Below are 22918 nucleotides of genomic sequence, written 5' to 3'. Positions count from 1 at the left end.
AATGTAGCGAAATGATCATTAATCTAATGCCAATGTTTTCGATTTCGAAGATTAAGGATGAGCAGAGTGTTTCATGGGACAATAGATCTAGATTTATCTCTTTAATGCTGTTAGGATTTAGGTATTTTCTGGTTGTTTGTGGACAGTGTTAAAGTACCATTACTTGCTCTCTCTTTCTCTCTCTCTCTCTCTCTCTCTCTTTCTCTCTCTTTCTCTAGAAAAAGTAAAAGACTCTCAATCTGTCTTATTTATACTGTTAGGATTGGTTTAGTTTTTTATTTAGACCGCGTCTAAAAGGAAGCGGAAATGACGTAAGGCCAATACAAATTAAGTTGGAAACATAGACATAAATAAATATAGACTGGCAGATAAAAGAGTTTTATGAAAATTTGTGACTTGCAATTTTGTGAACTTTATTTTACAGCTTTTATGAGCAGTGTAGTTTTGTTTAATCTCTATGACTGAAGATCATGCAACTTTTCAGAATTCGGAAATCCGACAACAATAGATAGACATGTTTTCAACTTACATGAAGTTATTTCCTTTTTCCAGTCTATATTTATTTATGTCTATGGTTGGGAAAAAGAAAATAAAATGTTCTAAAATTACGGAACTTGTGCTATGTTTAAAATGTTTTTGTATGTTTAGACTGCAGCCTTTTGGGGAAATGAAAATAAAATGTAAAGGTCATAGACTTATATATTATATCTAGACCGGAAACCGGAAATAAATCCTTCTCCGCGACTGATCGATTAGACCTATATATATATATATATATATATATGTATGTACGTAAACTCTTTTTTAAGCTTTAAGGGGAGTCGCCCCAATCAATCTTTTCTGTCTTAGAAAAGTAATGATCTTTAGTTTTCAAAGTTTAGAAATAATGCAAAATCATTTCTTGGATATTCACGCAAATATATGAAACAAAGCCATTTCCTGTTTGTTCCCATTGAGATAATGTTTCAAAAATCCTAGATCGAAATCATTCATGTTGATTTAAATCATCTAATGTACATTTAAATATATTTATTACCTATATCTTTCTAGATTATGTATCTAAAAATTGAAAATAATAATTATGAGACGAGAGTAGGCCTACTCTTATTTTTTATCTTCAATTACTAGATGTAGATCTAAAAAGTAAATTATATGTTACATAGGTTAGGGTTGAAAAAGAAAAGACTTTACTTCTTTTAACTACTTTACAAAATAACGCCTTGATCCAACTTTCTAAAACGTTTTCGCGACATTTTTTTGTAGTGTTAAAAAGTCTCCATGGCAAGTCTAGATATAGTGTATAGAAGTCTATGTAAAAGTTTTAATAGATCGTTCTGTTTTTTCTCTAATAGCGGTCGTCGGGTTGCGAATGTTTCGAAATAACGTTCTTAGTGAGCACCAAGGAAGTAAAATGAACCTGTGTACGAAATTTAATGCGGATACGTCCGAGAGTTGAAGAGATCTCGTGATCAATGAGTGGTATTTCCTCGTGTATATATATATATAGTAGATTAAATATACAGTAAAATATTTGTATGTTATAAAACACCGAAATTATACACATTTCTTTCCTCTACTTGGTAAGGCCCCGCAGCCTCCCTCATACCAGAGGTGTCGTACTATCCTAGAGTCGGCACTCGCACTGGGATCTCAAGAAGATTAGACCCGACCCACCCGACATGACAAACCTATTTAGACCCGACCCACCCGACATAACAAACCTATTTAGACCCGACCCACGTGTAAACAAAACGTTGAGGTCTGTGACGTTAAAAAGTTTATGTTCTTTGGTTAAATAATTAATTAACATCTACATGACATTGTCAATTACAGATTTTTGTGTCAATAAAATTAGTTCACATTTTTTAAGTTTCAAAATAATGAAAGAAAAATTAAACTGTGTATTCCCTTTTTAACAAAGCTTATATTCATCATCATTATCAAACTCCATTTGAGTGAGGCTTAAATCCTCTCTTGCAAAAGCCCTGGACAGAAACCTTGCTGTCTTGCGTAGTGCGTACACGTCATCATACAGGTCGAGAATTTTTGGTTTCCCAGACCTGTCGAGGCGGAGATCAGCAAGTCTGGGGCAGTCAAACAGGATAAGAAGCATGGTTACCTCTTCTTCCCCGCAGCGGGGGCACCGTGAATTAAAATTTGGCCAAAGACGTGAGAAATATGAGCCAACAGGACAGTGGCCTGTCCTGCACTGTGCTATAATAGCTTGCTCAGGCCTGGACAGCCTCCACCACGGGGAAGTGCGGTCAGGGCGCCTCATGCCCTCCCAGACTGCACGGGAGTGTTGGGACTTGTCCCAGCACTCAAACCACTTTTCAATTTCTGTTTTTTGAATTATAGCCAGGGCATGATGAAAACGTACAGCCTGTTCAGTTGGTGGAATTAGCCCTCCCTGGTGGACCAAGGAGTCTGCAATAGTGTTGCCAGTCACACCTATGTGACTCGGTACCCACTGCATTATTACAGGGGTGCCATAGCGCTGCTTTATGTTGTGTGAGGCCATGATGACATGTTAATATTGGTGGGCCATGGTCCAGGGCTTTGGAAAGCCTGTAGTACAGATTTTGTGTCATTGACCACAACAATCTGTCTTGCCCTCAAATGTCCCTCGCCGAGTTGAGAGTCAATGACCTTTAAGGCTTCACAGACTGCCATGGTCTCCACATCTAAACTAAGAGCTAAGAAATTCGATGTAGGCTCCATAGACTGCAAAGCTTATATTAACTCTGTCTGTCTGTCTGTCTGGGTAGAATCTTGTACACGTTATTTCCTTTCTCGGATTAAGTTGAAGCTATGCACAATAATTCCTTGTCAATGACACGAGTCAATGAAAATAATTAACCAATTAGCTCATCAATTCGTCGTAATTAATTATATTTTGTTTTACATAGAAAATGTACTGAGCTGATGGAAAATAAGCCATGTGTATACAATTATATCGTTCGCTAAAAAAAAAGTTTAAACTATAGACTTTTTAAGACTATAAATCCTTCTTCTAAGTTTATAAGTCCTTGGATAGCACAGTGGCTAACACGTTGTCGTTCCATCATGGAGGCTCAAGACCTCGATTTCGAATTCTATAACACACACACACACAAAAAGAGATTTTAAGGCAGCACGAAAACCTTATTTCAGATACCCCCCCCCCTTTTTTTTTCCCAACTGGACCACAACAGTGATTGGACCATATGGCACTAAGCATGCTATCATCATGAAATTTCGCTAAACAAAAAAAACAATTTATTATAATATTTCTGATCGCTCAAGTTTATAATTGTTAGTTTAGAACTTTTAAAAATTAATTACGTGATTGATTTGAAATAATTGATGCCTTTTCACTCAATATAAGTTATTTTCTTTTTTAAGTTGTATTTTTTTCTGTATTTTTTACTTTTTTCTTCCTTAGACTGACCGACTTGAAATTAGATGGTTGCTGTGATTCACTAACTATATACAACGGCAATTCCAACAGTTCAGCTCCGCTAGTCAGACTCTACAATGAAACAACTCAAAAGACTTTCACAACTAAAGGTCCTATGTACATTGTTTTTGAAACCAATAGCGCCAACCAAAGTGATGGCTTTAGTGCTGTCTTTTATAGACAAGGTAAATATTGGATACTATACTACTTAGATATGTGAAGTGGTCTACCACGTTAATGGGCTGTCCGTTTACGGTGATCTTTGAGGCTGGTTAGGTTTTATTGGGTGAATTCTGGAACATGACTTCTGTTTTACCTAGGCTTATAGATAAGCCGAAAGAGGCGGCAGCGTATGCAAGCAAATTCGTTGAACGCGTTCTGGAGATTTGCGACTAGTCAATTGTGGGCTAATTACTGCATTGCCGGATACACGTTTGAGACCAAAAGAAAACCCGATGCCGAGGACAGAGGCAGACGGAGAAAAGAAAATGTAAGTAGACCACCTGCGGACAATGGTTATGCTTGCCCTCGATGTAACAAAATATGTAGGTCACAGCTGGGGTGCGCAGCCACGGGAAATACTGCTTTCCTCACTAATCTTCGAACTCAAAGACAAACATTATTATTAAATATTCACTACTTTAAGAAGAAGGTTATGTTTTTTATAATTTATATTATCTTTATATTATATTATTGTATTATATTATCTTTATATTATATTATCTTTATATTATATTATCTTTATATTATATTATTTTTATATTATATTATCTTTATATGGTTATAACCCTATTCGCGACGCAAAAGGGTTAACTGTGTGTGACCAGCTGACATATGTGACACAGGCCAGTAATACAGTTTAGCGTGCTATATTGAAAGGCAAGGGACAGTACTGGCATGAGCTTTGCACGTGAATAGCGCCCGTGTTATGGTCATCTGATCATAAGCCTGGGCAGACCAGACACCGTGTGTAGGAAAGCGGCAGTTCAAGACCAGAGAGCGTTGAGACCGGGACTGTTAGTCAGCCATGAAGTCGGTCCTGGTGCAGTCCTCCAGTGAAACGTACGAGTCCAGGAAGAGACAGTTTATGAGTTTAGTACAGTGATATACAGTCTAACGTTGTAGCAGTTGATTGTGTTGCCAATTGTGTCGTATTGGCTGTTTGATTTGACCATTATTAAAGTACCAGATTATTTGGAGCCTTGTTGTCAAGTTCTTGATGTGTTGATGTAGTGTGTTGTGTTTAGCAGTGTTTACAGAAGTTCTGATTAGGAGAGAGAATCGTAACAATATTATATTATCTTTATATTATATTATCTTTATATTATATTATCTTTATATTATATTATCTTTATATTATATTATCTTTATATTATATTGTTACGACTTTGGAATAGACTAAAGAAAGTTAACTCACCGATTGTCTTGTCGCCGATATCCTTCTGGTTGCAGAAGCACAATCCACTACGAACAGTCGATAATCCAAGTAATTGAAATAATTTCACAGTTCTCCTAATCCAATGTACATACAACTAGTCACAAAAACCGATTCAAGAAAAACAATCCTCCGTTGAAAAATCCGCGATCATAACTCCAGTTACTTTACACATCAACACACTCGCTCAGGTCAGTTTCGCCTCCAAACATAAACAAAATACAAAAAGTTCTCACGTGGAAAAAATGGTCAGTCGGGGGGAATAAGTTTACAACAATATTATCTTTATATCATATTATCTTTATATTATATTATTTTTATATTATATTATCTTTATATTATATTATCTTTATATTATATTATCTTTATATTATATTATCTTTATATTATATCTTTATATTATATTATCTTTGTATTATATTATCTTTATATTATATTATCTTTATATCATATTATCTTTATATTATATTATCTTTATATTATATTATCTTTATATTATATTATCTTTATATTATATTATCTTTATATTATATTATCTTTGTATTATATTATCTTTATATTATATTATCTTTATATCATATTATCTTTATATTATATTATCTTTATATTATATTATCTTTATATTATATTATCTTTATATTATATTATCTTTATATTATATTATCTTTGTATTATATTATCTTTATATTATATTATCTTTATATTATATTATCTTTATATTATATTATCTTATAGTGCACGTCTGCTTATGTTCTTATTTCTGCCTTACGTCCGTCTAGGGCTTAGGACACCAATTTTGCGTCTCGGTTCTGGGTACTTCTCTCCAACGGTCCTCAAGTCTAGCTCTTCTTTCTGGCGACTGTATCATGATCTCGGCGCTGGGATATTTCTGGGCCGTGCCGTCGTCCCCCTTTTTTCATTGAGGGCTCCAGGTGAGGGCTTGTCTTGTGATGCTTGAGGAAGGCTTGCGAAGAGTGTGGCTTATCCAACGTCTCTGGAGCATATCTTTTTTTAACGGGTTGTTGAATTGTTTTTTTGCAAAAGTTCCTGGTTGGGGATCTTGGTCTGACAATTGAACAATAAGAATGTTCCTGGGGCAAAAGTTAATGAATGCCTAGATGTTCATTCATGGGGGAGAAATTCTTTCTCCAGGTTTCTGCTCGTGAGAGGCGTGTGGAAACCAAAGAAAGCAATTGGCAATTTCTTTTCTAAAAAAACTAGATTTCAAAATTCCTTGCGGATAAAATGAATTTCTTGTCTTTTGGTGTTAAACGCAACATAGAAAATAAAATTTATTTAAACCTTGACTTGTTCAAAGTTTATTAGACCAATAGACCACCCAAGTTATCTGTCCATTAGTATTAGGTGTGTATATATATATATATATATATTATATATATATATATATATATATATATATATATATATATATATATATATATATATATATATATATATATATATATATATATATATATATATATAGTTCATCGTGGTTCGATGATGACCAGACAAGTGACTTGCGCTGGAATTTGGATTAAAGTGAGGAGGATTCGCTCAACACGTCGACCTCACTCTCTCGCCCTAAAACCCGTCCTTTTCCGGAAGCAAGATTTGGTCAAGACGTCGGGGACAAGTTTGGGTGCAGTGGATGACCAGAGACTTTCTGTGTGTCTTGTCCTGCTCTGTGCTGGTACTTGCCTTTCTGTCCGATTAGTCTAGTTTTGTGACGTTACGCCAAGTCCAGACTCCACATGCTAGGTTTGACAGAACCTCAGTGTACTGAGTGCCATGGACACGTCAGATACCCTCTACCTGGTTTAGCCGGCCAGTCAGAGCCGTTTCCGGGGTGTGGCCGCTGCGCATGCTACAGCTTCTGGGAGCCACAGGTGAGAGTTGGGTACCGAGTGGGGACCAAGAGTGAGCCAAGCTACCCTCAAAAAGAGGGTACGACTGTCTGTTCACTAGAGGTGCTACCCCTCCTAGATACCCCATACACCCCAATTAGGTATGTAAATCTCCCCTTTCAGACCTTGTGGTCTATAGGGCAGATGTTGTAAAGGTCACCTGTTTCTGTGGTCTACGGTTAACGAGGGTCTCATGTGGCCAGCACAACAACCAATCGCCTTTACTTTTCCCCAACTAATGTCAGGTACCCATTAAAGCTGGGTGGACTTACAGGCGCCCGAAATTAAAAATCCCAGTATTCGAACCCCGGGCCTCGATTCGGAAGCCAAGCGCTTTACCACTCAGCCACCGCGCCTCCCATTAGAAATAGTACTAAACACAAATCATACAGATTCATTCGTCAGAACTTCATGGAACTTGGATGGTGAGCAGAAAGTGCAACCTGGACACGGATCTCAAAAACGTCTCTAACGATTTTCCTAGAAATTTCACAGTTGATGTATATTGCTGAGAAAAGAATAGCTAGCTCGTTGGCCACACAGGAAAAACTCTGGTTTGACCGCAGTAATTTTTCGGAAGTAAAAAAAATATAAATTTTAATTTGGCTAGTGAACTAGGTCTAGATACTAGATCCAATGCTTGTTATAAAAAATGTTCCAATGTTATTTAATCTAAAATTCATTAGTTACAAAGAGAAAAACATCGCTCCTTAAGTTGTTTAAAGTAGGTATTTTGTCTTTTTAAAAAAGATTTTTTTTGATGGTTTTCGTTTCAAAACATGTGTCAGTGATAAATGATGACTGCACTAGAGATGTGCAGATCTAGACAATAAATAATTCTGTAGGGCCCCTCCTTCGTGGTCTAAGATGAGAGCATGACTCATTTTCCTATGAACCCAAAAGATGACTGTTAAGTCCAATCCTCGCTTTAAAAAGCCGACCGCTAACATGACGTCGGTAAATTGGTTTCAATGCAGTCAAACGTTTCATCTCTTGTTCGTTCTGCGTTCTTTCATGCTGGTCGTTCTCCTTGCCTCGTATCTGGAGTCTCCGGACTTTAGGGTTTCCCAGCCGTTAATATCTCTATCACATTCCTTGAGAGAGCTATTAAGTGTGTTTTTGAAATGCTTGTGTTGTCCCGCAAGTTCCGCAAGGTTGTTAACGCCGGAAGTGGTAATGGTCTTAAGCCCATCATTACCTATAAAGTGCTTCCAATGACATGAGTCTCAAATAGCCTCTGACAACCAGTCCAACTCCTGGCCTTCACGTGTGGCTCAGTTACTGAGCCTGGCGGAACCGTTACCACAGACAGGAGAAGGGGCAAAGGCGAGTAACTGGCGCCTAAACCAGTAAGCTTCGGACAGGAGGGGCTCGTTATCCTTGGTTGGCTACCCATCTAGGAGAAGGATAACTGAATCCAAACCTCCGCTGCCCTGCGGCTATACCCAAACACCTGCGGCGCTACTGATCCCAAACTGTATCGGATATTCCGTTCCTTTGGTCACATCAGCTGCGCGGAGAGGGGGGAACTGCTGTGTTGGCGGGAGAGAGACAGTGACCAAGAAAGCTATGGACAGTGAAAGTAAATGGGTCTCAACTCAGGAAGAAAAACGTACAATCCGAAAAACGGCCAGCTCCTGTACCACCGAAGCAAAAGCCACCTTAACCTGCGCTATCTGTGGACGGGAGTGTCTCTCCAAAATAGGGCACCACAGCCACATGAGGAAGTGTGCTCTGAGATGAACCATAGTCGTTCTACGACTGAAGGAGGCCAATGTGTTGTCCAACCAAATAAAAACGCTTTTTTAGCACACAGCTCCCCATAAAGAAGTCATTTGGGAAGATTTTCTGTCCAAGCCATCGGAATTGGAATCTTTATGCTGTGGCGTGGATACTGTTCAAAAGTGACTACGAAATTTACATTATTAAAAAAAAAATATGTTTATATTAGAGAAACCATAATGTGAATGTTAAATGCCTTGTATCAATAATTCTGTTTAAGGGATTCTTCTTTTATTACATATATGTCTCTATTGTCATTGGAGTTGATGTTTCAGAAATATTTTCATAACTGGAATGCTCTATTCATAACCTCTAGATCTAGACCACGCCGAGAAGTGTGACTTGAACATCGATGGTATGTGTAAACCTGGCCTGGCCTGCAGGTGTGATAAGTACACTGAAGCAAGGTGTCTTTGTCCTGATGGTCACTACTATTTTGGGAATAACTGCATTTATGGTAAGAATCTCTTTTTAAAAATGTATACACTAGAAATAATACCTTCATTACAAATCAAACAAATATTGGCATGAATTATTCAAAACCATATCGAACAATGTGAATTTTAAGGATTGCTTTAAAAAACTAGATTTAAAAACACCTTGTCGATGCACTGTGAGGGCTGGCTGTCATGTATCAGTTTTAGAACTCCTGTAATATTTGGTGACTAGTAGTTACTGAACTATTCCGTGCTAAACGAGATCTTTCTCATGGTCGGGGTCTGACCACGAGGTGGACAAGTCAGTTGTTCTTAGACTCTCAGAGCGAGAGGAGTGCTATGGATATTTTTTGACAGCAGAGTTATGTATTAGTATTGAAGTATTGAAGTTATTATAATTGATTTGAGTTCAGAACTTATTTCCTTGGATATGTATAATGTGTGATGACTGAAGTCGCAATTATCTTTTGTGATCTATATTTTATATGTAATAAAATTCATGTCTGCTACAAGAGCGTTTATTAATAATTCGGAATTTTTCTTGTTGGAGAGTTCAGTACGTTAGTGTTCTCACGCACCTGCAAATTTAGTGCGTATGAGAAAGTATTTAATTAAAGAACATAATAGTAATACCAGAAGAGGTATCTACAACACTCAGAGACATTCGCGTCATCACGCCTACAACTAGAACCAGGCTGTGACACTGGCCTTAGAAAATTAAATGCCCTAAGGAAAATGAATTATGTGAGGCCACATGTCACTGTAAAATAAAAATAAACACCAAAAAAACAAAATTGCGCAATTCATAAAAAAAAAATACAAAGATCTTGGCTAGTAACTTCTTTCGAAAAACTATATACCTTAACGATTTAGAAACAGACTGCATTAAATTATTTGCGTACAAAAATAAAGACTGAAAATTTAGAACAATATACTTTAAACAAAAAGTTGAAAGGCAATTCCTACTTTAAAAATTTACTATCTATATGTAATTCTAATATTAATGACAGAAATTATGTAGACAGGACAACAATTAGTTTTTTCTAAGTTTAACCCATATTTAGATAATTTTAAATTAGATAACCATAGAAGTGCTGCGAATATGCTTACTCTCCTGGTAAGTGGCGTTGTAAGATGCTTAATGTTCGACAGGTACGCTAAGCCCAGCTATCCCGTACTGAGAGTTTCGTGCAACAACTTGAATTTACTTAGAAGAAAGCAAATGAATGCAAACGGATTCCGAATAAGACAGATGGAAATTTCTTCAAAATAAACATCGTTCTGTGAATAGCAGAAGCGCCCATTTTAATAATATGTGAGCGTACAACACGTATAATTTTGATCCAAGTCCTATAAATCTGTAACTTAAAGACATATATAGCAAGCGCAGAGGCGGCGCAAGGTGTTGGTGACGTGGGCAGCCGCACATAGCCACGCGTTCAGAAGGATTTCGCGTAGACAAGCTCCATGCAGGCATTAGACAACACATGCTTACGACATAGTGCTAAATAGCCAATTAAAATCTCTAAATACAATCTTAAGAAAACAGACTAGCAAGCACCAAACGGGCAGGAAATCCAAAGATGCAAATACGACTAGGTTGGCCAGTAATATCGGCGGACAAGGAAAATCATGACACAACAGGCTTTGAACTGGAACTCACAGAAGAAGATAATGGGCCTGAGATGAAAGTTAATATTGAGGCAATCAAAAGAACAAAAGCAAAGTTGACATGAGGGAAATTGGGGCCCTATGTTTCACTGAGAATCTAAAGATTTAAGTCAATAAAGTCAGTAGAATGCATTAAATTTAATTTAAAAAATCATAAAAAATAACCAGCAACACTCAGTGATTGCGACTTGATTATACACAAGAGGTCAGTTAAAAATGTGTTAGATCTAGGATATGAGAAGTTATCGCATGCAAAATTACGCCACTATGTAAAAGTCCATTTAAGTGAATATTTGTGTATATTTGTTGATTGGATTAGACATAACAAATGAACTGGATTTTAAAACATCTCTGGCAAATAACTCTAATTAAAATGGAAGCCAATATGAATAGGATGTTTCATTATCAAAGCCAGATTAAATATTCTAATCCCTTGAGAGCAATAATGGCATATATATTTTTAATAGGTCTCTATGACTATTTATCAAATTATCCATTTGGATTCAAGATTTATGTCAACATGTTCAAAATGTTGGTTTTCTCTCTATATCATTCTAACTATTCAATAGGTGTGAAAAATTTCGATTAATTTACCTAGCGCTGTCAAGAAAAGTAACGTCTATTCCTTTCTTATCTAGCGCCAACATTTATACATAATAGTAAGCAAAGTCAGCTTTGTACATAACTAAAGAGTCGACTACCAATCCCTACTTGAAAGCTTCTTTCTTATCGGAGAACTGGGTGCTCAGTCGTTTCACTCGTATTTTCGCACTTTTGGCATTAGTCTGCGGCTTTGATCTTCGAAATTTTTTTTATAGTTACTATTATTATTAGAATTATATTGTTTAGTATTCTTTTTTTTATATTAGTGTTGATTGCAACAACATTAGATAGATAATAGATAAAAAGCAGTGAGATTCATAACTAACGAATACTCACATTTGACTAAAGTGACACTTTTAGTAAAATCACTAAATTTTTAGAAAGCCTTCAGGAAAGAAGACTCAAAAGTAAAGTAGCAATTATACATAAATCACTGATCAATAATCTTCAAATAAAAAAAACAAAATCTAATAAAATACTCTGAAAGACACAAAGATAAAGGCACATTCCTCGTTCCGTATACTATAACAAATTTGCACAAATGCTCCTTCTCCCCTAGTGCTATTAGAGCATGGAATGGGTTGCCTGAGCCAGCCATTAAAAAAGTGACTTGGCAGAATTTAAGTCATTGGTTAACATGCACGACTGAATGCATGACGCATAGGACGTAATCATCTTCTTTTTTGAAGTAACGTCTGTATTATATAAGATAAGATAAAAACAATGGGTAGGAGTGTTGGTATATAGTTAAAGGATAGATTAGTTTTGATAGGTGGAGAAATGGAGGAATGGATGGATGAATTTAGATAATATTAAGCAATACCTTTTTTTTCTATTCCAGCTCTTCAAACAAAGGTGTTCCCAGCTGAAACCTCAGTGTCCCTGGATATACATAATGTCAGCCTGAACTTTGTGTCTCACCAACTCATCTGGTCAACGTGTTGGGAAATAAGAGAGAAGCTTACAAAAATCACCAGGGAAGTCATATCTGGTCTAACTCCTGGACAAGAATACAACGTTAAAATTATCTCAACTTTGGCTGCTGACACCTACAACGACCCAATTTTTTTGAAGTCTAATTTTATTGTCATAACTTGTAAGTTTGTGCGTGTGTGTGTGTTATTTGTCATTTGCCATTTTCCTTTTTTTTTTTATTATCTCATTGAGAGGTAAACTGATGAGATTAAATATTGCGTTTTGTTGACCGACTTTGGTTCATGCCTCATTCTGTAGAGCTCTTTTGGTGGTAGGGGAAACAACCATTTTTTACAAAGCTTATATCAAGTTGCTCTGTCTGTTTGTCTGCGCCAGATTATGTTCACGTTATTTCTCCCACTTCCCATTCTCGGATCAAGTTAAAACTTTGCTCAACCATTCAGTGTCCCTAGCAAAACATGAATAAATTCGAAAATTTGACCAATTATTTTATCAATAAAGTCGTAATTAATTAATTTTGCTTTTTTATACAGAATATATATAAAAAAATATGTATATAAAAACTTAGCGCTCTAGAAAATAAAAATGTCTTAGATAAGGGGAGATAAGCCTTGAGTAGAGAATCCGACGATACGAGTATAAAAATTGCTACAGTATTAAACGAAATTGATTAAATTTTAGGGTAAAGATTATACCTATAGCTGTATGTTGATGTCAAGATTATTTCAAATCTGTATGTATAGTAATAAATTATTTTTAAAAAAGTTTCTAAAATTGTATATTATAACGTAATTACCTTTCCACTAAATATATAGATTCAATTTACAGTAAAACTGTTGGTATAATCAACATCTGAATGTCATGGGTAATCTAAAATTAAAATACACTATAATCATATCATTTGGCTAGACCTGTAGGGAATGGGGAAAAAGAAAGGGGTAGCTGTATGAATGTTACCGTGGTCGCTTTTTAAGTACATTAATAATAATAACATTTAAAGAATATAATTAAATTGAACGATTGATTTGAGCTCGAGTGATCTTTCTCGAGTCTCTTCGTGTCATTATCTTAATTACTGTTCAAACGAAATGCTTATGAAACTAGAAAGTTTCAAAGTTATCTATTGTTAGTTGAAAACCTTAGAGCGGCAACCTAAAAAGTATAGAAAGGACTAATTTAACTTATACCCCCCCCCCCACATCAGTCAAGTACAGTTTCTTTTCATTATTTGATACCAAGCAAAGTAATTAATTATCAATGTTTAATTAATCGATTGGGTGATCCTTTTCATGATTGTTGTAATGTCAGGTAAAAGAAAAAACTGTGCAAAATTTCAGCTTGATCCGAGATAGGGTGTGGGAGAAATAACGAGTACAAACTTTTGACCAGACAGACAGACAGGGTGGGTAGATAGATAGACAGGGTGGGTAGATAGATAGACAGGGTGGGTAGATAGATAGACAGGGTGGGTAGATAGATAGACAGGGTGGGTAGATAGATAGACAGGGTGGGTAGATAGATAGACAGGGTGGGTAGATAGATAGACAGGGTGGGTAGATAGATAGACAGGGTGGGTAGATAGATAGACAGGGTGGGTAGATAGATAGACAGGGTGGGTAGATAGATAGACAGGGTGGGTAGATAGATAGACAGGGTGGGTAGATAGATAGACAGGGTGGGTAGACAGACAGACAGGGTGGGTAGATAGATAGACAGGGTGGGTAGACAGACAGGGTGGGTAGACAGACAGACAGGGTGGGTAGATAGATAGACAGGGTGGGTAGATAGATATATAGGGTGGGTAGATAGATAGACAGGGTGGGTAGATAGATAGACAGGGTGGGTAGATAGATAGACAGGGTGGGTAGACAGACAGGGTGGGTAGACAGACAGACAGGGTGGGTAGATAGATAGACAGGGTGGGTAGATAGATAGATAGGGTGGGTAGATAGATAGACAGGGTGGGTAGATAGATAGGGTGGGTAGATAGATAGACAGGGTGGGTAGACAGACAGGGTGGGTAGATAGATAGACAGGGTGGGTAGATAGATAGACAGGGTGGGTAGACAGACAGGGTGGGTAGACAGACAGACAGGGTGGGTAGATAGATAGACAGGGTGGGTAGATAGATAGACAGGGTGGGTAGATAGATAGACAGGGTGGGTAGATAGATAGACAGGGTGGGTAGACAGACAGGGTGGGTAGATAGATAGACAGGGTGGGTAGATAGATAGACAGGGTGGGTAGACAGACAGGGTGGGTAGACAGACAGACAGGGTGGGTAGATAGATAGACAGGGTGGGTAGACAGACAGGGTGGGTAGACAGACAGACAGGGTGGGTAGATAGATAGACAGGGTGGGTAGATAGATAGATAGGGTGGGTAGATAGATAGACAGGGTGGGTAGATAGATAGACAGGGTGGGTAGATAGATAGACAGGGTGGGTAGACAGACAGGGTGGGTAGACAGACAGACAGGGTGGGTAGATAGATAGACAGGGTGGGTAGATAGATAGATAGGGTGGGTAGATAGATAGACAGGGTGGGTAGATAGATAGACAGGGTGGGTAGATAGATAGACAGGGTGGGTAGATAGATAGACAGGGTGGGTAGATAGATAGACAGGGTGGGTAGATAGATAGACAGGGTGGGTAGATAGATAGACAGGGTGGGTAGATAGATAGACAGGGTGGGTAGATAGATAGACAGGGTGGGTAGATAGATAGACAGGGTGGGTAGATAGATAGACAGGGTGGGTAGATAGATAGACAGGGTGGGTAGATAGATAGACAGGGTGGGTAGATAGATAGACAGGGTGGGTAGATAGATAGACAGGGTGGGTAGATAGATAGACAGGGTGGGTAGATAGATAGACAGGGTGGGTAGATAGATAGACAGGGTGGGTAGATAGATAGACAGGGTGGGTAGATAGATAGACAGGGTGGGTAGATAGATAGACAGGGTGGGTAGATAGATAGACAGGGTGGGTAGATAGATAGACAGGGTGGGTAGACAGACAGACAGGGTGGGTAGATAGATAGACAGGGTGGGTAGACAGACAGGGTGGGTAGACAGACAGACAGGGTGGGTAGATAGATAGACAGGGTGGGTAGATAGATAGATAGGGTGGGTAGATAGATAGACAGGGTGGGTAGATAGATAGACAGGGTGGGTAGATAGATAGACAGGGTGGGTAGACAGACAGGGTGGGTAGACAGACAGACAGGGTGGGTAGATAGATAGACAGGGTGGGTAGATAGATAGATAGGGTGGGTAGATAGATAGACAGGGTGGGTAGATAGATAGACAGGGTGGGTAGATAGATAGACAGGGTGGGTAGACAGACAGGGTGGGTAGATAGATAGACAGGGTGGGTAGATAGATAGACAGGGTGGGTAGACAGACAGGGTGGGTAGACAGACAGACAGGGTGGGTAGATAGATAGACAGGGTGGGTAGATAGATAGACAGGGTGGGTAGATAGATAGACAGGGTGGGTAGATAGATAGACAGGGTGGGTAGACAGACAGGGTGGGTAGATAGATAGACAGGGTGGGTAGATAGATAGACAGGGTGGGTAGACAGACAGGGTGGGTAGACAGACAGACAGGGTGGGTAGATAGATAGACAGGGTGGGTAGACAGACAGGGTGGGTAGACAGACAGACAGGGTGGGTAGATAGATAGACAGGGTGGGTAGATAGATAGATAGGGTGGGTAGATAGATAGACAGGGTGGGTAGATAGATAGACAGGGTGGGTAGATAGATAGACAGGGTGGGTAGACAGACAGGGTGGGTAGACAGACAGACAGGGTGGGTAGATAGATAGACAGGGTGGGTAGATAGATAGATAGGGTGGGTAGATAGATAGACAGGGTGGGTAGATAGATAGACAGGGTGGGTAGATAGATAGACAGGGTGGGTAGACAGACAGGGTGGGTAGACAGACAGACAGGGTGGGTAGATAGATAGACAGGGTGGGTAGATAGATAGATAGGGTGGGTAGACAGACAGACAGGGTGGGTAGATAGATAGACAGGGTGGGTAGATAGATAGACAGGGTGGGTAGACAGACAGGGTGGGTAGACAGACAGACAGGGTGGGTAGATAGATAGACAGGGTGGGTAGACAGACAGGGTGGGTAGACAGACAGACAGGGTGGGTAGATAGATAGACAGGGTGGGTAGATAGATAGATAGGGTGGGTAGATAGATAGACAGGGTGGGTAGATAGATAGATAGGGTGGGTAGATAGATAGACAGGGTGGGTAGATAGATAGACAGGGTGGGTAGATAGATAGATAGGGTGGGTAGATAGATAGACAGGGTGGGTAGATAGATAGATAGGGTGGGTAGATAGATAGACAGGGTGGGTAGATAGATAGATAGGGTGGGTAGATAGATAGACAGGGTGGGTAGATAGATAGATAGGGTGGGTAGCTTTGTAAAAAGAAATAGCTTTTATAAGAAGCATTTGAAAACATAAAAACCTTTTGCCTTTTACCTTTTTTTGCTGAGGCAAACTCTCATAGTTGTAAAGTTTAATAAAGTTATTACTTTCGGTCAGCGTGTCACAAGCTCATCTGTCGTCATCGAGAAGTACAGAGAAGTCTAATTCATAAAGCGTTGGTTATGAGTGTGTGTGTGTGTTTCGTGTGTGTATGGTGCACGTATTTACATCTATAGTGTTATTGTTACAATAGTTACTCTGAGGTTATCAATTGTAGTCAAACTGAAATTTCCATTTGATTGGATCAATAAAAATTATCTATCTATCTATCTATCTATCTATCTATCTATCTATCTATCTATCTATCTATCTATCTATCTATCTATCTAACTCTCTATCTATCTATCTATCTATCTATCTATCTATCTATCTATCTATCTATCTATCTATCCATTAAAGTTATAAACATGTTGACAATTCATTCGATGATGTTTATATGTATTACTTTCAATATACGCTAAGCCTGATAGTAATATAAGACATTATTGTCTACTGTACAGTGCCAGCTCAACCTGGTGAAGTTCTAGCAGAAGAAAGTAACTTAAACACACCTCCATATGTTCTGAAGTTTAACTCTTCACAAGGGATTGTACATCATTATAATATCACGCTTGTATCAGACACTCAAGTGTTGACTTATCAAGTAAAGGAAGCAGAACTTGTGACGTCAGACCTGACAGCTGATACTCTCTATAACTACACAATCACGGCCTTCAATAAACTTGGGAATGAGAGTACGACTTTCAGAGGCAATGTCACAACTGGTCCAGGTATACATTTATTAGTGCCAATTAATTAAATCATTTAAATTTGTGATAATAATAATATTGTTCATCATATCGAAAGCTTTAGTTTTATTTCTTAACCTATTTTTTTTCCACATGTTCTTAACCTAGTGTGTGACGATATGATGTTATCGAGTTATTGTGTAAAATTGTTTTAAAATAGTGAGAATTGAGCACATTGAAAAACTGTTTGATTTAGAAATGTAATTGCATTAATTGCAATAGCACAAATTAACTCAGTGCTCAACAGCAAAGGGTTACTCTCTAAGCTCATCTAAACGATTTTAGATATTTTAACTCGTTGAATTGAAAAATTAAATGCGACCAACAGATGTTAATAATCAATGTAATGTTTAAGACATTCTATATATTAAATACAGTTCCCCTTTCAGATCCTGTGATCTATGGGGTAGATGATGTAAAGGTCATCTTATTTTCTGTGGCCCACCCACGATCGTTGTGCTGGCCACATGACATCCTCGTTACCCGTCGGCCATAGAAACAGTTGACCTTTACATCATCTGTCATATAGATGGCAAGGCCTTAAAGGCGGGGAACTTCAATTTTTATTTCTCAACAAAAACTTAAATGTACAGTATCTGTTCTTCAGATCAATCTGTGTCTGTTGGTGTAATAGCGGGGATTACAATCAGTATAATTGTCCTACTATGTTGTGTTGCTGTTGGTATTGTAGTGTTAGACAGAAAACGAAGAACTCAAATAACTCAGTAAGTACCCAACAAGCTTAACTTCAATTCTTAAAGTTGACGCATTGAATCCAGAGCCTTCACGATCGTTTTTAAAAGCGATTTGTGTAAAAACTTTAAAATACATATTCAATAGTAACTCTACTTTTAGATATTCAGCCAGTCATCATAAAGTAATAAATCTTGTTACGTTGTGGGCACCAAGCTACTCACAGACCACCTCGTCGCCATTCTCTCAAAATACAGCCGTCTTCCCAGGACCCATAATCCATTTTATTCCAACATTAAGGGAAAGATAATTCGGCAAAGTAAACGATAACAATTCTTAGAATTCACTTTAGATAATCCAATCGATTAGGAATAGGTCTCTAGTCTTTTCTCTTTCTATTACTTCTTCTTCAAACCAATCAACTACACACTTTGAAACAATCAACTACACACTTCAAAACAATCAACTACACACTTTGAAACAATGAACTACACACTTCAAAACAATCAACTACACACTTTGAAACAACCAACTACACACTTAAAACAATTAACTACACACTTTGAAACAATCAACTACACACGTCAAAACAATCAACTACACACTTTGAAACAACCAACTACACACTTCGAAACAATCAACTACACACTTTGAAACAACCAACTACACACTTCGAAACAATCAGCTACACACTTTGAAACAATAAACTACACACTTCGAAACAATCAACTACACACTTCGAAACAACCAACTACACACTTCGAAACAACCAACTACACACTTCGAAACAACCAACTACACACTTCGAAACAATCAACTGCACACTTCGAAACAACCAACTACACACTTCGAAACAACCAACTACACACTTCGAAACAACCAACTACACACTTCGAAACAATCAACTGCACACTTCGAAACAACCAACTACACACTTCGAAACAATCAACTGCACACTTCGAAACAACCAACTACACACTTCGAAACAATCAACTGCACACTTCGAAACAACCAACTACACACTTCGAAACAATCATCTACACACTTCGAAACAACCAACTACACACTTCGAAACAATCAACTACACACTTCGAAACAACCAACTACACACTTCGAAATAACCAACTACACACTTCGAAACAATCAACTACACACTTCGAAACAACCAACTACACACTTCGAAACAACCAACTACACACTTCGAAACAATCAACTGCACACTTCGAAACAACCAACTACACACTTCGAAACAACCAACTACACACTTCGAAACAACCAACTACACACTTCGAAACAATCAACTGCACACTTCGAAACAACCAACTACACACTTCGAAACAACCAACTACACACTTCGAAACAACCAACTACATACTTCGAAACAATCAACTGCACACTTTGAAACAATTAACTGCACACTTTGAAACAATTAACTACACGCTCTAAAGCTTATCTAAGAGGAAGAACTGCAAATTTCCATTTTTGTAAAAACAAATATTTTTTTCCAATTGTAAATTTCAAACAAAATAATTGAATATCGATAATTATTTAACGAATTAATAATCATGTATTGTTACTAAAATTGTTAGGGGCACTAAATAATTGTGTTAGGTTTCAAGTTTATCTGAGAATGGGTGTGGGAGAAATAACGTATTCAAAAAAAAATTTTAGACAGACATACAGACAGACAGATTAAGTTGCTATAAGCTTTGTATAAATGTGAGGTTGTACCTCAATTTCACCTCACCTCCCCCTATCTATTAGTCTGTTGGACAGTTGGGGCACCATACAAGATTTCTCGACCGTCTTTCTCCATTCCTCTCTGTCTTTTGCCTTGGATAGAGCTTCTTTCAAAGGCCGACGCGTCCATTCTTTTACGTCGTCTTCGCATCAATTTCTCTGTCTGCCTCTTCTTTTTTTCCTGGTACTGTTTCCTGAAGAAAGGTCTTTGCAAACCTTTGTAATATGACCATAGAGAATTTTTACACTTGTTAGGTCATCGTGAGTCCAATCGCTGTAGTAACCCTGTTGTGTTGTCTTTATATGAGAAACGAGTCCTTGTAATCACAACAAATTTCCGTAAGGATCAATAAAGCAGTCTTAGTCTTAGTCTTAGTCTTAGTCTCCAATCTCTTCGTTTGTGATGCGGTCTTTATATATGATTCATTTATTTTTAAACAGCAAATTACAATAGTATACGGGTTGGTCTTCTGACACTTTTATGTTCACTTTTAAATACAGTGCTTGTTCTTTAGTTGCATCACCATGTGTCATGAAAGGCTCTCAAAATATATAATACATTTTTAATGTTTTAAAACAACTTTACAAGTTATAAAATAAAACATTTTCTTTTTTATTCACAGTTTCTTGCGATTATGCTTAGGAAACATCCGTCAACATAAAAGGGAGAGCAATGGAAGCTTATCTAAAAGCAGAAATAAGAAAGCGTCATCTGGTGGCAGGCAGCTTAAAAGTGATCCCAAAGGTAAAGGTCAGAATACGGTAACTTTAAAAACAAAAGTATTTAACAGTTTTATTGTGAATGTACTTGGTGCGGTGGCTAAGCGGTAAAGCGCTTTACTTCTGAGCCGGAGGTCCCGGGTTCTAATCGTGATGAATACTAGGATTTTTAATTTCGGGATATTAGGGCGACTCTTGAGTCCGCGCAGCTCTAAGGGATACTTGACATTAGTTGGGGAAAAGTAAAGGCGGTAGGTCGTTGTGCAGGCCACATGTTACCCTCGTTAACCGTGGGCCACAGAAACAGATGCCCATTTAGAGCTCAAGGTCTGAAAGGAGAACTTTAGTAGTAGTGTCGTTTGGGGGTGACTAAAGAAGGCTCTTGATTCAATGCGTCAACTTTCAGAATTGAAGTTAAGTTTGTTGGGTACTTGGGTACTTACTGAGTTATTTCATTTCTTCGTTTTCTCTTAAACACGACAATACCAACAGCAACACAACATGGAATGACAATTAATACATCTGCTTGGAAGTATGTGGGGGGAGGGTGTCTTGAAACCTTGGAATGATGTGTGATAAATATGTATACAAATACCGACATAGTAAGGAATACGTTAAACAAATATTTAACCCTTTTTTTCTCTATAGATAACAAGCATAGCTATGATGTTGTGATTGTTCCATCATCCCCTGACGTCGCAGGATTGTACAGAGATCTGAACCAGTCAACACCAGCAGAAAACTGCTACGCAAATTCGTCCGCTGTCAAACAATATCTGGACAGCTCTCTCTATGAAGATATGTGATAGACTCTCTCTCTCTGCAGTATTACCTTTAACCAAGAATATTGTTACGTATTTCTGAATCTTCTGGCTAAATGTATTAGTAGTCACACAAATAAAAACACTGCAAAGAACTTGACGACTAAACTTTCAGTTTCATATAGCTTTAATGACTATTAACTCTAACAATTCATCACTGTAACATGTAGCGTAGAAGACTGTACAATATCTGTCAGTTTACACTTAGCTATACTTCGTTGCAATTCATCTCTTCACTTCGTTGCAATTCATCTCTTCTCAACTTGCATCGAGCCGTCTTCCACAGACCAACGACACACTTCCCAGTGTCGCTCCAGGTCTCCCAAAGCTGAACCAAGTCGTACTCAAGTCTACCGAATCAGAGCCGCACACGTCTTACATCGACTGTATCGACTGTAACGGCTCAAGTCCACTGTAGTTCGCTGTATAGACTTTAACGACAGTAGTCCACTCCAGTTAACTCTACCCTAGTTAACTTGCATCGAGTCGTACACATCTCTCTTCTACTGTCTCGCACAGTAGACAACAGTACCGACGACTCATTCACGACTGACTTTCACATGAACTCTCTGGTTTATAAAGAGTCCCTAATCGCTTGTCCATTGTTACAAAAACACTGCTAGTATCCTCTGGAACAACACGGGAGGAAACATCACATCCTGTTGTTGTTTATACATGTCGATTCCAGAGAACACCTGCTGCAGTGTCATCTCGCCGAGCTCACACGTAGTGACCTCTAACTGTCACTGTTTATTTGTAACACTGCCCCCTTCGTAGATCAGTTCGTCCTCTGGAACAACACGTGAGGGCAAGTCACATCCTATCTTTGTTTATACGCGTAGATTCCAGAGAACACTCGGTGCTGTGTCATCTCGCTGGGGTCACACGTTGACCTTTACTTGTCACTGTTCATTTGTAACAATATGTTTAACATTGTTATATATTTTTTCAATGTGTATTTACAATGCTTCACATTCTTCAATATATCAGTTACATGTAAAAGATGTTTAAAAGATTATTTACTTTGTATCGATGTAGAGAATTCGAGGTCATCGCAAATTATTCAGACATTTGTTTCACCTGACAATTGGTTCAACTGATAATTAGTTTTCCTGACCTATTGGTTCACTTGACAATTGGTTTACCTGACAACTGGTTCATCTGTGTCAGTGCCTCCGTTTTGTTTTGTACAGATAGGTCTAAACGGAGGTAACATACAAATAATGAAATAACTAAGACTAAGACTGCTTTATTCATCCTTATGGAAATTTGTTGTGATTGCAAGGACTCTTTTCTCATATACAGACAACACAACAGAAACATACACATACATAGAACAGACACAACATAAAGAGTTCATTCAGCGACTACACTCAGGCATCTTGGTGCTTTTAATTTTTTATTGGTCGAAGGGTGGCCAACACTATAAAGGTACTCG

General features: G+C 38.0%; 1 protein-coding gene across 1 annotated transcript in view; it reads left to right on the top strand.

Moving 5' to 3' along the window:
* Positions 1-21743, top strand: part of LOC106051280 (uncharacterized) — a 30483-nt gene extending 8740 nt beyond the window's left edge. The window contains exons 6-12 of the mRNA XM_056032986.1: positions 3425-3624; positions 8880-9020; positions 12116-12370; positions 17219-17488; positions 18114-18231; positions 20563-20690; positions 21308-21743. Of these exons, the coding sequence (XP_055888961.1) occupies positions 3425-3624; positions 8880-9020; positions 12116-12370; positions 17219-17488; positions 18114-18231; positions 20563-20690; positions 21308-21465 (1270 nt within the window). The 3' untranslated portion in view covers positions 21466-21743. The remainder of the gene's footprint in view (positions 1-3424; positions 3625-8879; positions 9021-12115; positions 12371-17218; positions 17489-18113; positions 18232-20562; positions 20691-21307) is intronic.
* The last annotated feature ends 1175 nt before the right edge of the window (positions 21744-22918 follow it).

The sequence above is a fragment of the Biomphalaria glabrata genome, chromosome 6, assembly GCF_947242115.1.
Source record: "Biomphalaria glabrata chromosome 6, xgBioGlab47.1, whole genome shotgun sequence".
NCBI lineage: Eukaryota > Metazoa > Mollusca > Gastropoda > Planorbidae > Biomphalaria > Biomphalaria glabrata.
Note: the sequence above shows the minus strand (reverse complement) of the source record. Positions and strands in the feature narration are given on the sequence as shown.